Here is a 13,292-nt window from a genome sequence, read left to right as displayed (position 1 = left end):
TCTGAGAAAGTAAGTCATCCTGAGGACCACATCAAGCACAAAACAAAGGAACTCTGATAACTTAGCAGCCTAGGAAACCAGAAATCTGACCAGCTATTGGTTGTTGCATGTGGGAAAAGTTAGCCTGGCTTTATCACAATAAAAGGGAGTTGGAGCTGGAATAGCTCTGAAGCAACTTAGTTTTCACTTCTCATTCTTCCCTGGACAGCATGTACTAAAAGAAAACTGTATGCTATAATCTATAATTCCCATTCTCCTATTTGCAAGCTTCTGGAGCAGTGATAAAATAGTGTAGTGTAATGGAAACATCCTATGCATAATCCTTTCCATTCACAGTGCTGCCTGTTATCAAGAACTGGATCAGATTTGCAACCATGAAGATATGAGGAGCATGAACTTGAAAATATGGAGCTTCAGATTGTGCCTTGCTTTTGCAGAGCTCACTTTTGAACCAGAACAAACCACATGTTTTAAAGATATCATTTCTTTTCCTCCCAGCCAAGAATGAAACAGTTGGGGATTACAGGTTGGTAATGCTATTCCTCCTTTCTAGCTTCTAGACACACATTTGCATTCCAAAGATTTTATTCTTACTTGCGTGGCTGGTCTACTGAATCAGTAAAGGATACACTTCTACCAATTACCATTCACCAATTTTAATGCTTCAGAGAATATATATATATATATATATATATATATATATTTTTTTTAATAAATGATGACTTGAAAACAAACAAACAAACAAACAAAAAAACCTCTGAAGTTCCTCCAGAGCCTTCCGGCATCAAAATTCTCTTGCTTGACAGAAATGGCATTTTCTGTGTTCCCAATGTCCTTCAAGAAACACAGCAGGAGTCATCTCAATATAAGAAAACCAAGGCATTTGAGGTTATTATATTTATTCCTAGCCAGCATTTCAGAGTTGTAATTTCAGCACTGAAAAGATTTTAGTATGCATTTTCTGTTACTTCAAAACTGTACTGAATTTGGCACTGGAAGTAAAAATGAAATCATAACCTAAACAGAGCATAAGTATTATGGAAAGTGCATTCAAAAATATTATGGAAAAAAATTGTTTCAGTGACTTCAAGTCAACTTGGGTCTTGCACTTGGGGTGTTGTTTCTCGCTGATGTTTTTCAGTTATAGATGTAAAAAGCAATTTTAGCCAAACTGTTATAGCTAGTGTTATTTAACACTGAACCTGTTTCAACTCCCTGTTCCATCTCCTCTATAGCAGTCTGTCGTCTCTGTATCAATACAACAGTAGCTTGTGTAAATGCATTGTGTGACCTCAACAGTAGTAATCAAATTATGTAAAATGCTACAAGAACATACACAAGGCAAACAGCTAACAATTTTGTTACATATGACATCACTACCATTAACTCTGGCAGAGAACATATCTTGATTTTGCTCTAGGCAAAATTGGATTGACAATACAGAGCACCAAAGTCACCCTGAGGTGGATATAGGGACAGTGGGCAGCTACATCTCTGAATCCTGTGACCCTGGGTATCATGGTACAAATAAGACTAATTACTAATTAATATCCCATAAAAGTCCCCAGAGCTGACAGCTGGAAGATCATGCCAATAAAAGTCTTCACTGTGAATAAAGCAGCATAGCATGCCATGTTATGACCAGGACACTGCAGGATGGTACCTTAAAGAAAAAAAAACAAACCCCAAACTTGGTAAGAGAGCAAAGAAAGGTGAACTGCAGAAATAAAAGAATGGGGAGCAAGAACTGGAGGTAGACTTGTGCATGATAAAAGAGATACAGGGGTCCGAGGTGGAGATTAATACTGTACCTAGAAACCTGGGGACCACAGTGCTCAGCTGTCCCAGTGCCTGATCTTGCACTGGCTATGCTTTCTATGGGTATATGCATGTCACAGAGCTAGGTTCTGTCATCCTGGATCATTATCTGCTTCCTCACACACTCCACCACTGAAACAGGGAGTCTCCAGGACATCTTTGCCCTGTGCCATCCTAGCCAGAGGAGATCATAGGATCATAGTGTCATTCAGGAGTAAAAAGAGCACTAAGATCATCTAGTCCAACCATTAACCCATCCCTACCATGCCCACTGACCAAAGTGGTAGTGAGCATCTCCGTGGTTCTTGAACACCTCCAAGACAGCAACTCTACCACCTCCCTGGGCAGTCTGCTCCAATGCCTCACCAATCTTTCTGAGAATAAATGTTTTGTATTATCCAACCTGAACTTCCCCTGGCACAGCTTATCACAGAATTACAGAATGGCCAGGGTTGGAAGGGACCTCAAGGACCATGAATCTCCAATCCCACTGCCACATGAAGGGCCACCAACCCCTCCACCCAACACTAGACCAGGCTGCCCATGGCCCCATCCAATCTGGCCTTGAACAGCTCCACAGCCTCTCTGGGCAGCCTGTTTTCCAGCACCTCACCACTCTCTCTGTAAAGAATTTCCCTCTGACATCCAACCTAAATATCCCCTCCCTCAACTTCAAACCATTTCCCCTTGTCCTGCAGTTATCAACCCTTTCAAAGAGTTGATTCCCCTCCTGCTTGTAGGCTCCTTTTAGGTATTGAAAGACTGCAATGAGGTCACCCCGCAGCCTTCTTTTCTTCCGGCTGAACAAGTCCAGCTCCCTTAGCCTGTCTTTATAGGGGAGGTGCTCCAGTCCCCTGATCATCTTCGTGGCCCTCTTCTGGACCCTCTCCAACAGCTCCCTCTCTTTCTTGTACTGGGGGCTCACACTTGGACGCAGTACTCCAGATGGGGCCTCACAAGAGCAGAGTAGAGGGGGGGGACAATCACCTCCCTGTCCCTGCTGGCCACCCCTCTTTTGATGGAGCCCACGACACCATTTGCCTTCCGAGCCACAAGAGCACACTGCTGGCTCATGTTAAGCTTTTCACCTATCAAGACCCCCAGTTCTTCTCCACAGGGCTGCTCTCAAGGACTGCTCCTTCCAGTTTGTAGGATGCCTGGGATTCCTACGGCCCAAGTGCAAAACTCTACATTTTGCATTACATCTCATCCTACCACCATCTTCCATTTACCAGGTTAAATCAACCCTAACATAGATGGAAAACATGCCACTGCCACATCCTATCACCAGGAGGGAGGTGGAGGTAATGCTCCTTTTCCCTCCCACTCTCCAAAGAAAATAAAATCATCAGTTCTGCATTCCTGGTGGTGGAAACATAGCCTTGGGCACTGAAACAAGACTTGACAAGAGAAGCCTGAATATCATCCCTGGCTGAAGGGTGGCTGGGCCTGGCAGTGAGCTCTTCCAGATCCTTTTGCATTCCCCTTCTCCCCGTTGGTTCTCCTTTCATTTTCCCAGTTGCTTTTCTCAAGGCACATTTCAGTTTTCTGTGCAATGCAGACATCTAGCGGTTAGGATGCTGACAGCAGCTGAAAAATTGGAAGAGGAGAGAGAGCGGGAGAGAGAAGGAGGGGACCTCAAGAATCATAGCATCCAAGTGCCTGACCATTTCACAGGTAACCAAAAGATGAAGTGATTATCACTGAATCATGATTAAAGGTATTATTAAGACCCCAAACAAAAGCTCACATGAGCATTCTGACAATGCGCTCGTGTTTTTCTGTAAAAGAATTACAGTTATGGAGTTCAAAGAATCTTCACAGTTACCTCAGTCAGAACATCTCTGTAACATGCTTCTAGAAGTTCTGGATAACCACAGTATAGTATTCTCAATGATGTAAAAGTTATCTTTAAAATATTTGTTAGAACATACTCCAAAGTGGGAATAGTTAAGGAATTTGCCAGAAAATGACCATTCTCATAGGAGAACTCATGATCCTTGAGGTCCCTTCCAACCCTGGCCATTCTGTGATTTTCAGTTCCTGCTCCACTCTGAGTTTTCCTTAGCAACCTCCCACGTTTTGTTTTACTACATATGACTGTTGTTTTCAAAAGATTTCTGGAAGTAAATTTGATCTTTGATAAAGGAAGCGATTAACACTGTGGTTACAAGAAGCAAAATATCAAGTCAGCTACTGTGGTATGTGGACAGAGAAGACCAGAGCAAAGAGGACAGCTGCTTCTTTAGAAGACAACTTTCTTAGCACCATGGTAATTAATCAGGATGCATCTCAGCTGCACTTAGTTTCACTGTTAATACGTTACTTAAAGATGTCTGGGGAACCCCTAGAAAGCACTATTAAAAATACCTTACAGAAGTTCATACTAAACCACTTCAGCAAACAGCTCTGTTCCCTGCTACAGAAATTATTAGCATCAGTTCCAACCTTTGTAATCAAACACAGTTCTTGGAATTCTCACACATTCTCCTCTGGAGAGGCAAACTGGAGTTCACCTTCTCAATGCTGAGCAATATTCACTATCTTTGCTTCACATAAAGTTGATAGGACAGGATGGCTGATTGGTCCCAGAAAATAAAATTCTCGCCTACTCCTTAAAAAAAGGCTAAATAGAGACAGAACTATGTGTATCTCCTTGGAATTTTTTCCCCCATGTAAGGGATGAATTATCTTTCCTGGTTTCAGCTCTTAAGTTTTTTCTTGATGTTACTCATCATTTCCAGTAAACTTACCACATAAATGTCACAACAGATCGTTCTGAGTGATTGATTTCAGTTAGTTGTACCTAAATTATCTGCTTCTTTATTGACAAATTGCTGCTGAGCAATAACTGTGCTGAGAAATGGCCCTATTGGCATTAAGTAGATCAGTTACTAGATGGGGATAAGAGAGAAAACCTTTCTGCACAGTTTTGGTCATCCGTGCAAGATGTGAAGATGATAAATAGAGCCATATTTTAGAACGAAGTTAGAGAACTTTCACTTCATATACTGCTGTGTGCCTATCCTCTTCTCACCCCAAACATTCACAACACAGAATATTTCTATGGAAACAGAATTTTATCAGATCTGCAGTCAGACCTCAGTGGACTTTCACACAGCAGTAACACCCTTCTCTCCCCTTCGTTACAGCAACGTGCTACTCTGGGCCAGAGACAGTCCTGTTTTCCTTTGCCCAGCTTCAGAAAAGCCGCTTCTTCAGTTCTTTCCATCACTGCAGCCTAGTTTGCAGCTGGGAAAAACAGAGCAGACAGTACAAGGCAACAATATGACTGCCACTGGCTAATATGGAAAAATGAAAACTACGTCAACTTTGGAAAACACAAGGGCTTCCACTTGGTGATCTCATTTGCCTCAGAAGATATCTGTGCTGCTCTTAAAATCCAAGTTTTGACTCCAAGTTTCTGACACTTTTCATTCTCTTTATATTTCATTCTTTTTTCCCCACCAATGTAATCTATCCAGGTTCTCTAAGCAGCAAGATTCTCAGGGATAAGTAAATACAATAGAATCAGGAACAAATGATCAGAACTATAATAAATTCCTACATAATTTGCGTCGAGGAAGCCTAGTGTAACATACACTGTCTCAAATTAGCTCTGCCTGTTTTGAGGCTGCAGTGCTTGCCATGGGAACCAAGGACCAAATCCCACACTGCTAAACTGCTTTTTGACAGTGGATGACAGCTCAGTGAAATTATTTAGCTCTCAGTATGGAATTATCTGGATTAGAGACATGCTAGGCAGGAATACTTTCAGCAATTCCAAATGCTTGAATAAAAATTGATAGAAGATCCCGAATTATTACTATTATATATGTATATTTTTACTGTTGTATTATTGGGTCACTTTTACTAGAATTTCACATGCTGTGATTATGTCCTTTCAATCAATAGATCACTGCTTATTTCTGCGTATGACCATAGGTTCTGTGTCAGCAGCACATACATGTCAAACCACTGTAACTTTGCATGCATTTCTTTTCAATACTACTTACACTAATTACCTCAGGAAAGGGATGCAAGCCAATCTCCTATCATATCCTCTTTTCTCTAATTCCATTACTTGTTCTTATGTTCTTCTTTTTCTTTTATTTCTCTAACTTGTTTGACAGAAAATGAAAACCAAACCAGCTGGGGAGGAGGCGTAAGAAGAGCCTCGCTCCCTCTGAAATGGCAGACATGCTCCCAGCCATAATTATTTCTGCCTTTCTACCAAACTCTGCTAAAAGCAGTTCTCCTATACATGTTTTCATTTGCTCTGTTTTATTTGTTTTCATACTTTCATTCAATTTTGAGAAAGATGGCAGAAATAAAGTGTGGGAGATAGCCCAGTTCTGAACGACACAGCCGAGAACATCAGTATTCCCTGAGAAACAGTAAGGCCCTGATGCAGCTGCAATTTTAGCAATTAATAGATCATTTCCTGTAAGTGGAACCAATCTCTTTGTTTGACAATATGTGCTCCTTTGGACTTCCTTGCCCCACATCATTCACTGTTCTCAGCCATCTGCCTTCAACTTTCAACCACGGCTCTTTCTGATCGTCCCCTGTAAGCATTTTCTCTCAGGAAAAAAAAAATAAAATAAAAAAATGAAAAGCAGTGAAGCACTCAGCATCTAAATGCTACCATTATCACCTAAGAATAACACCCCCTTCCAACCTCCTGGACTTGATAGAACAGGGGAGAACAGTACTACCAGAGAAGAAATCTTGCAGGGCATGCATTTGTCCTATAAAGAAACATCCTTAAAGGTCACATTATAGCTGAAATTTTCAATTTGAAACAAGATAAACTTATTCCAGAAGGACTTAATACTGCATGGTAGAATTGTGGCAAAGTGGTCTGTTGGTGCCAATAATGCACTTTCTGGCAAACTCATACTTCACATCTGGCAGTTTGGAGTCTGTAGTGCGTTAAGCAGAATTTTAACAACAGTAGCACCGTAAATAGGCTGGTTCCTTTGAAAATCCTTATCAGCTGTGTTTTCAAGCTGAAAAGTAGCTGATGACACAAGACCCAGAGACCATAAAATACAGTGTAGGATATGCCTTTTTGTTAGAAGTCAGCCGTCTGGATCTGGCTGATGACCAAAAGCTTTTTCTCAAAAGACTTCTCAGCAGAAATACTACCAGATGCCCACCAGAGGTCCCACTGCACACTAATACAGAATTACCACTCTAAGACCACTCTAAGCACCAGGGAGCATTACTCACTACAATAAAAGTGTCTTGGAAAATGATTAACTACTTGCCTACTGCTATTTGACAGAAAATGCTGTCTAGAAAGGCTTCACACAACCTTCCCCCCTCCTACCCCCTCACAAAGAAATCACTTGGAGATCGAACTTCTTGCTTGCTGTGTTGGAGGTGATGTCTTTAAGCAGGCTTTGGTATGTTATTGCATACAACTGAAAATCCTTTTTATGATTTTGCCATGGAGCTGTACCTAAGTCAGAGAAATGGGAAATATTTGAGTAACAGGGACAGGCACTGCTCTTGTGGACATGTCCAGGTATCTTGGGTCTTCTGAAGAGATGGTTTAAACAGATCCTTAAGAACCCCAGTTTTTGTCTCTCTTGCACTATGGAAAGAAAGAAATCCAGGACATTTCTGAGTAATGTGACAGGACAGACTTTGATTTTTCTGTCCCTGTTAAGCACTGAGCATCTGTCAGCACTGTACAGGGATTTTAAGTACTGACTGAACACTCAATTCATAGGGTTAATGAGTCATTTTAACTTCTCATTTCTGAAAGTTTGCAGCATTGTTTCCTTTAGAAGTTGGATAGCTACACAAGGGTCATTTTCTCTCTCATTTGCTGCAGATAAATGCTATTGCCTGTTTCCAAATCACAACAGTTCAAAAACAACAGAATCTCGGGATGTTCAAAACTGAAGGACAGAACAGAGGCTGCACAGACCCTATCCCAAAATACAACACAGAGCCTAAGCTCTAGTGGATGCTGTTTAATGCTATTTCTCCTTTAGGTTTGTAGAGAGAAAGGTCGGATAGCCCTCACCTGATGAAAGCTGGGGTATAAATGTGTGAACTGAAGAAGCAGACTTCTTTCAAAAAGTCAGTCTCTTCTTCCTCCTCCACCCTAACTCACCAAATAGGAGGGCACTTCCATAGCTGGTGCTCATGGAATATGCAGTTTACCCATTTCCAGCACCTTGTACTAGAAGACAGACAGTAGGTAAGGTCAGTATGCATTCCTGTTGATGAAGACTGCTACAGAGAATTCAGAAGTTAAATACCTGCCTGAAAAGGGATAGACAGCATACTGGCTTAAACATCAGCCTTACCTGAAAACTCAACAGATGCAGTGCAACAAATAGATATCTTTATTCTTTTTCTTAATAACAGTGGTAGGATAAATTGCAAATACCTGTTCTGCCAGGAATCTGCTTATACTTAGTGATTTTTGCATCCAGGGTGATCTACAGCTACAATTTCTTTTCCCCCCCTTGGTTCTTCCTAGCATAAATAGAGTGGCTACGTATTCAGAGCTACTACAAACTTATTAGGTGTGTAACACAGTGAATTACTTCACAGAACAATAACCCATAAAGCAAACAAGAAGACTGCTTTGTTCACAGACGTACTGGGGAAGAAGCCTCATTTTTGTTTTGTTTTTTTTTTTTTTGTTTCTTTTTTTGCATCTTGCTAACTCCATCAAATTGGATTGTTCTCCATTGTTATCCTTCAAAAAATGCAATTATAAAAATGAGTTAAAAACATACTTTCATATTTCAACATAGTTTGTACACCCATTTCTCAGAGACCATTCTAGAAAAGTCAGCTTGTTCAACCTAATATAAGAAGGTCAAATATGGAAAATTAGAGTAACAAATCTGTGTAGTAAAAACAAGAATGTCTGTAGCATGTAGTGGTTAATTGTAAACAACTGAAAGAAAGAAAAAACCTCTCTATAAGTTGTAAAATAGTCCACACACTACATAGCTACTATATTTTTAGCAGGTGTTTGTTCTACCAGTCTTAACTTTTAATACTTAACATATTTTTTAATAACTTACAATGAGTTTGCCTGCCAGCAGCCAACTCAAAAACATAATGGAAAAAGAAAATAGCCACCGTTACAGTGGTGGGGAGAAACTTTCTCCAGCAGCCAATTTGTTGTGTCCAGTCCTTTCCCTTGTTAGCAGTCCTGACCAGAGTTCCTGGCTATCTTCAGCTTATCAGGAAGTCGATGCAGACCCGGGTTTCCACTGTAAGTACAGTGATTTTTTTTTTCTCCTCTATAACATCATATCAGCTCTGCGGAGTCCTTGTAGCAGCTAGTTCCAGCACGATGAAGAGAAAAAAAATATTCCATCCAGGTGTGGAATGATTCATGGGCAGCATCTGAGCTCTTCAAAGGTTTCTGTCAGTGCTGTCCTCAATCAATACTGAAGTTGAGAGTGGGCTGTGATTTAATCTCATCTGTCTGGTACGAGAAGCTGCCTGTTTGTTCTTGAGTTAACTTGTTCCATCTTTGTTGACAAGTTATCTCAACTGACTACACAGTTTTCATCACTTTGAATGCCACTTGGTGCACAAAAACAAACTACACCATGCCCCTTGGTGAGAGCAGCAGCAGAAGCAGCAGCCATCCCATGCATTAGACTCTGCCTAGAAGTGTCGATCTGAAATGAAGAAGGCAACATGAACAAAACAGCCATTAGAATGATGTAAATCTCCTTAGTTTCAGAGTGCCTCAGATAAGGATCCTGAGAAACTGAGGTTGACGTTATTGCAGATCTACTAGCCCACAGACTTTCTCTGTCTACCTTGTCTCTGTGTGGAATGCACATACTATTTAATTCTATGTCTCTTTCTATGCCCATGATCAATTTTCTCTGCTGCCAGGAGTACACTTCAAAAAAAAAAAAAAAGCCAATTGACAACGGAGAAGCTAAAACAGTGCCATAACAGTTCTCGTGTCATTCTGAAATTAGTAAAATGAAATAGTTGACTCATCTATGTTCAGCTAGCAGTGGAAGCAAAGCCAGTAGTTGATTCAACTTCTTTTTCCCAGACTAGACTCTAAATCATTACCTGGCTTTGTGAATGCATTTGACTCAGAATGAACTTTGTGATCTCTGAAAAACTAGGTGCAGAAAGGGATACAGTATCTCCAGAAAGGGCTGCCTGAAAACCTCATTTCTTTGAAGCTCAGAAAGTACTTTTTCTACATTGAGCAATGTAAGAAATTAAGATACTTAGTTTCTTGTTTTGATTCCCATTCTCTTAAGGGAGAGAAGCTTTGAGAAGACTACAGATGAAAACTGTGCTCATTTTTCCAAGAGTTCCAGAGCAAAAGGGTGATTTATGCTGATGCTGAGGCCCATCTGTTCAAACACATAGTGTGCCATTTGGTTTTAACTGTTAGATGTTAGCTCCAGATCCTATTCTCTTTATTTATTGATGTGAGTAACCTTTGACACAAACCTCAGAGTCTTCCATCTGTCCTTCTCAACGTGATTCTCAGGACTTTCACTCTCATAGGAAGCTAAGTAAAGTGCTGCAATCACAAGCAAATACAATACGTTATGTCTACTGGCATTTAAAAATCTGCTTGCCCTGGAAAATGGATGGAAGTTGGAAGTTAAATGAAGCAGGCTTACATTACCCATCCCTCGGATTAGGGCTACAGAATCCCATCATGAAGTACAACATTGCTCATAATTACATCAAGACAATACTAACAAAAAGTGCATGAGAACAAAGACTGCCCTGAAGGAAAGAGAAAAGCAAAACAACCCAAAAAGCCAGTGTGAACTGAAAAGCATAAGAGGAAGAAAACACTCAAAAGGAAATATTGAGCCTAGGGCCATGGTGTTTCATAAGAAACCATCCAAGTCCCAGTTTTATTTCTCAAGCAGCACCCTTTTAAGTGTCCTGAAAGTCCATATAAAAAAAACTTCAAATGATATTTACAGAGTCTGTATATCAAATCAAGTATTTTCATTCCATTTCAAAGAAAAGTTCACAGTCAATTTTCACAGACCATGTGTGCTTAAAAAGAAAAATCTTATTTTCTCTCTTATTTGTAAGGGAGAAGCATTTTTTAAAATTTCCAGACAGAGATGTTTCAGGTCAAATTCTTTCTTACTGAGTGGAAGCAATGGCTTAACAAGGACAGAGACAAAACAATAGCCTGTGACACTGGCTCTGCAGGAATTCCAGGGCTCCTTACCATCATCACTGAAGACTGGGATAGTGAGCAAATACTGCAGAATCTTCCGATCCCTTTCAAATGGACACTCCACTTGCTTCCACGACATAAATTCACTGACTTGTTTTGCCAATTCCCAGAATTTCTGCCAGAGTAGAACAGGAAATGAAGATGTTATACACAGGAGGGTATTATTTACCTGAACATATTTTAAAGAGCAGAGAGATCCCAGTTTCAAGTCAAGGCTTGGGAGCTTGCTAAATTTTATACATGACTTAACTAAACTACTCTTGTGTTTCTACTTCAACCTGGAATGACTTCCCAATTCTCAGCTATGGTGAAATTGTTGTTATTTATGAATATAAATAGCACATCATGATCTGCACTCAATTTCCTTTCAGATAGCTGATAACTTCTACACCCAACTTCCACATTTGATGATACTCATTGTTCGTCTGTTTCACAGTGAAGTATTTAGTAATTTTCACATCAAGTCCACAGATGCTTCACACTGACATTTGGAAATCCAGATGTTCCATTTCAAGTTAATCAACATGAAACACTCCATTTTCTTGCTGCAAATCAATGCCAAAAATAAAAACTCTCCATGTGGTGCGGTAATGTCACTCATTGATGAGCTCTTTCAATTAATGTTTAGCATGCCTCAAGGGTATTTATACTCTTTGTGGAAAAAAAGACATTCCAGACCATCAAACCATCTAACTTTAGAACCAGGCTAATTGAGGCTGACTACAAGAAGTGAAATAAATGTGATTTTGTGTGAGTGACCCAGGTGTCTTTAGAACAGAAAGCACTAGGAAAACAAATCATAGGATAATCCACAGATAAGAAATATGAAAGTAAAGACAAAACTCCTTCATTGCTCCTATATCACACAGTTCTGTGACTCACACATAAAAATAACACAAGGATGAACTTGCCTTTTATTTTGGAGTTCTAAAAAAGACCAAAAATACTAATTTCTAAAATTATTGGTTGAGGATAAACGAATGTATGAGTTGAAATATTTAGATGAATTTGAGCACTGGGCCGAAGTTCTGAGTTTTCTAACTAAAAACCTATGACTACTGAATTTGTTTCTATAAATATTCAAACTCCACCATAACTGCACTTTCCTGACTACCTCCTCAATCCTGTGAGAAGGAACAGATGTACTCCAATTATACGCTAGAATCCAGTGGAAGCATAATTGTGATTGAGTTTGCTCCTGAAGTGGGTTGATGCTATACAAAAACCCCACTCGGTGCCACAGTGGTCTACTTACTTCAAAATTGACATGACCATTTGGAAGACGATTGGCACAACCCTCATTGAGGAAGTAAATGTCTTTGATCAAGAGGCTGAAGAACGGTATCACGATCTAAGGAAAGAACAAAATTACTCTCAGTCCGGTGCTGACTGAAAATATACTGCTCTACAGAGAATATTCAAAAGAAGTCAGGTGGTACAAAAGCTAAGCAAAATATCATAACATAAGATCTGCATTACTTCTCTCTCCTTTCACTGAACAAAAATTCTGCATGTGCTACATTTTATAATGCATAAAGTTCGTCTAGGAAAGTTCTCCCTTGGATGGTAAGCTAGTCCATGTAGTGTCCTTTCCAGCTTTGTACCAAACTGCTTCCATTATCTTGAAGTTTTCTTGGCATGTGGTTCTCTCAAGGTCAGAACTGAAGCACTTGTTGGCACTTGACTGTTTGCTCACTGCGGCTATGAGATGTGCTTAGGAAAACAGTAAGTGACTTTTGAGCTACACTTCCCTGAGTTCAAGCAAGTCTTGGCACTGACTGGCTCAAGCACAGAGCACAACTGAACAAATAGAACTATTTGTCTTTGGAGAACATTGTAACATTCTTATGTCCTTCAAATGACTATTTTAATTTGCACACAAAAATTTGCATAGCTGGACATCCTTCTAGCAACTGGGAATAAAACAAATGTCACCTTATCTACCTCCAAGCAAGACTTTGCTGCAACATTTCATGATTTGTGCGAGCTCTTTCTCTGAAGTCTTTCAACTCACTTTACTCTCAAAAAAAAGTAGCTGATGAACAACTGCTTCTATGGGTGGCAGCTAAGAATGGGTGGCTCCTTTTCACAAGAGCTGTAACCGCAATTCATGTGTGACGAAATCCACTTTACTTCTCAAAAGCCAGTTTATTTTGAAGAACAAAGAAACAAAGCCACCCCTGTTAATGCATAATTTGCAGCAAGTCCAGAAACAAGTAAGGGGAGATTTTAACTCACTGTTTCC

At 40.0% G+C, this 13,292-nt stretch overlaps 1 protein-coding gene across 5 annotated transcripts in view; it reads right to left on the bottom strand.

Annotated features, from left to right (window-relative positions):
• Positions 1-8,461: 8,461 nt before the first annotated feature.
• RASGEF1B (RasGEF domain family member 1B) overlaps positions 8,462-13,292 on the bottom strand; it is a 117,159-nt gene continuing 112,328 nt past the window's right edge. For all 5 annotated transcript variants that reach the window (XM_048942158.1, XM_048942161.1, XM_048942159.1 and 2 more), the window contains 4 exons: positions 12,303-12,398; positions 11,039-11,162; positions 10,291-10,363; positions 8,462-9,485 (listed from right to left, as the gene is read on the bottom strand). In XM_048942158.1, coding sequence (XP_048798115.1) covers positions 9,461-9,485; positions 10,291-10,363; positions 11,039-11,162; positions 12,303-12,398 — 318 coding nt within the window. In that variant the 3' untranslated portion in view covers positions 8,462-9,460. The remainder of the gene's footprint in view (positions 9,486-10,290; positions 10,364-11,038; positions 11,163-12,302; positions 12,399-13,292) is intronic.

The sequence above is a fragment of the Lagopus muta genome, chromosome 4 (genome assembly GCF_023343835.1).
Source record: "Lagopus muta isolate bLagMut1 chromosome 4, bLagMut1 primary, whole genome shotgun sequence".
Taxonomy (NCBI): Eukaryota; Metazoa; Chordata; class Aves; order Galliformes; family Phasianidae; genus Lagopus; species Lagopus muta.
The sequence above is the reverse complement of the archived record's forward strand: the minus strand, read 5'-3'. Positions and strand labels throughout refer to the sequence as shown.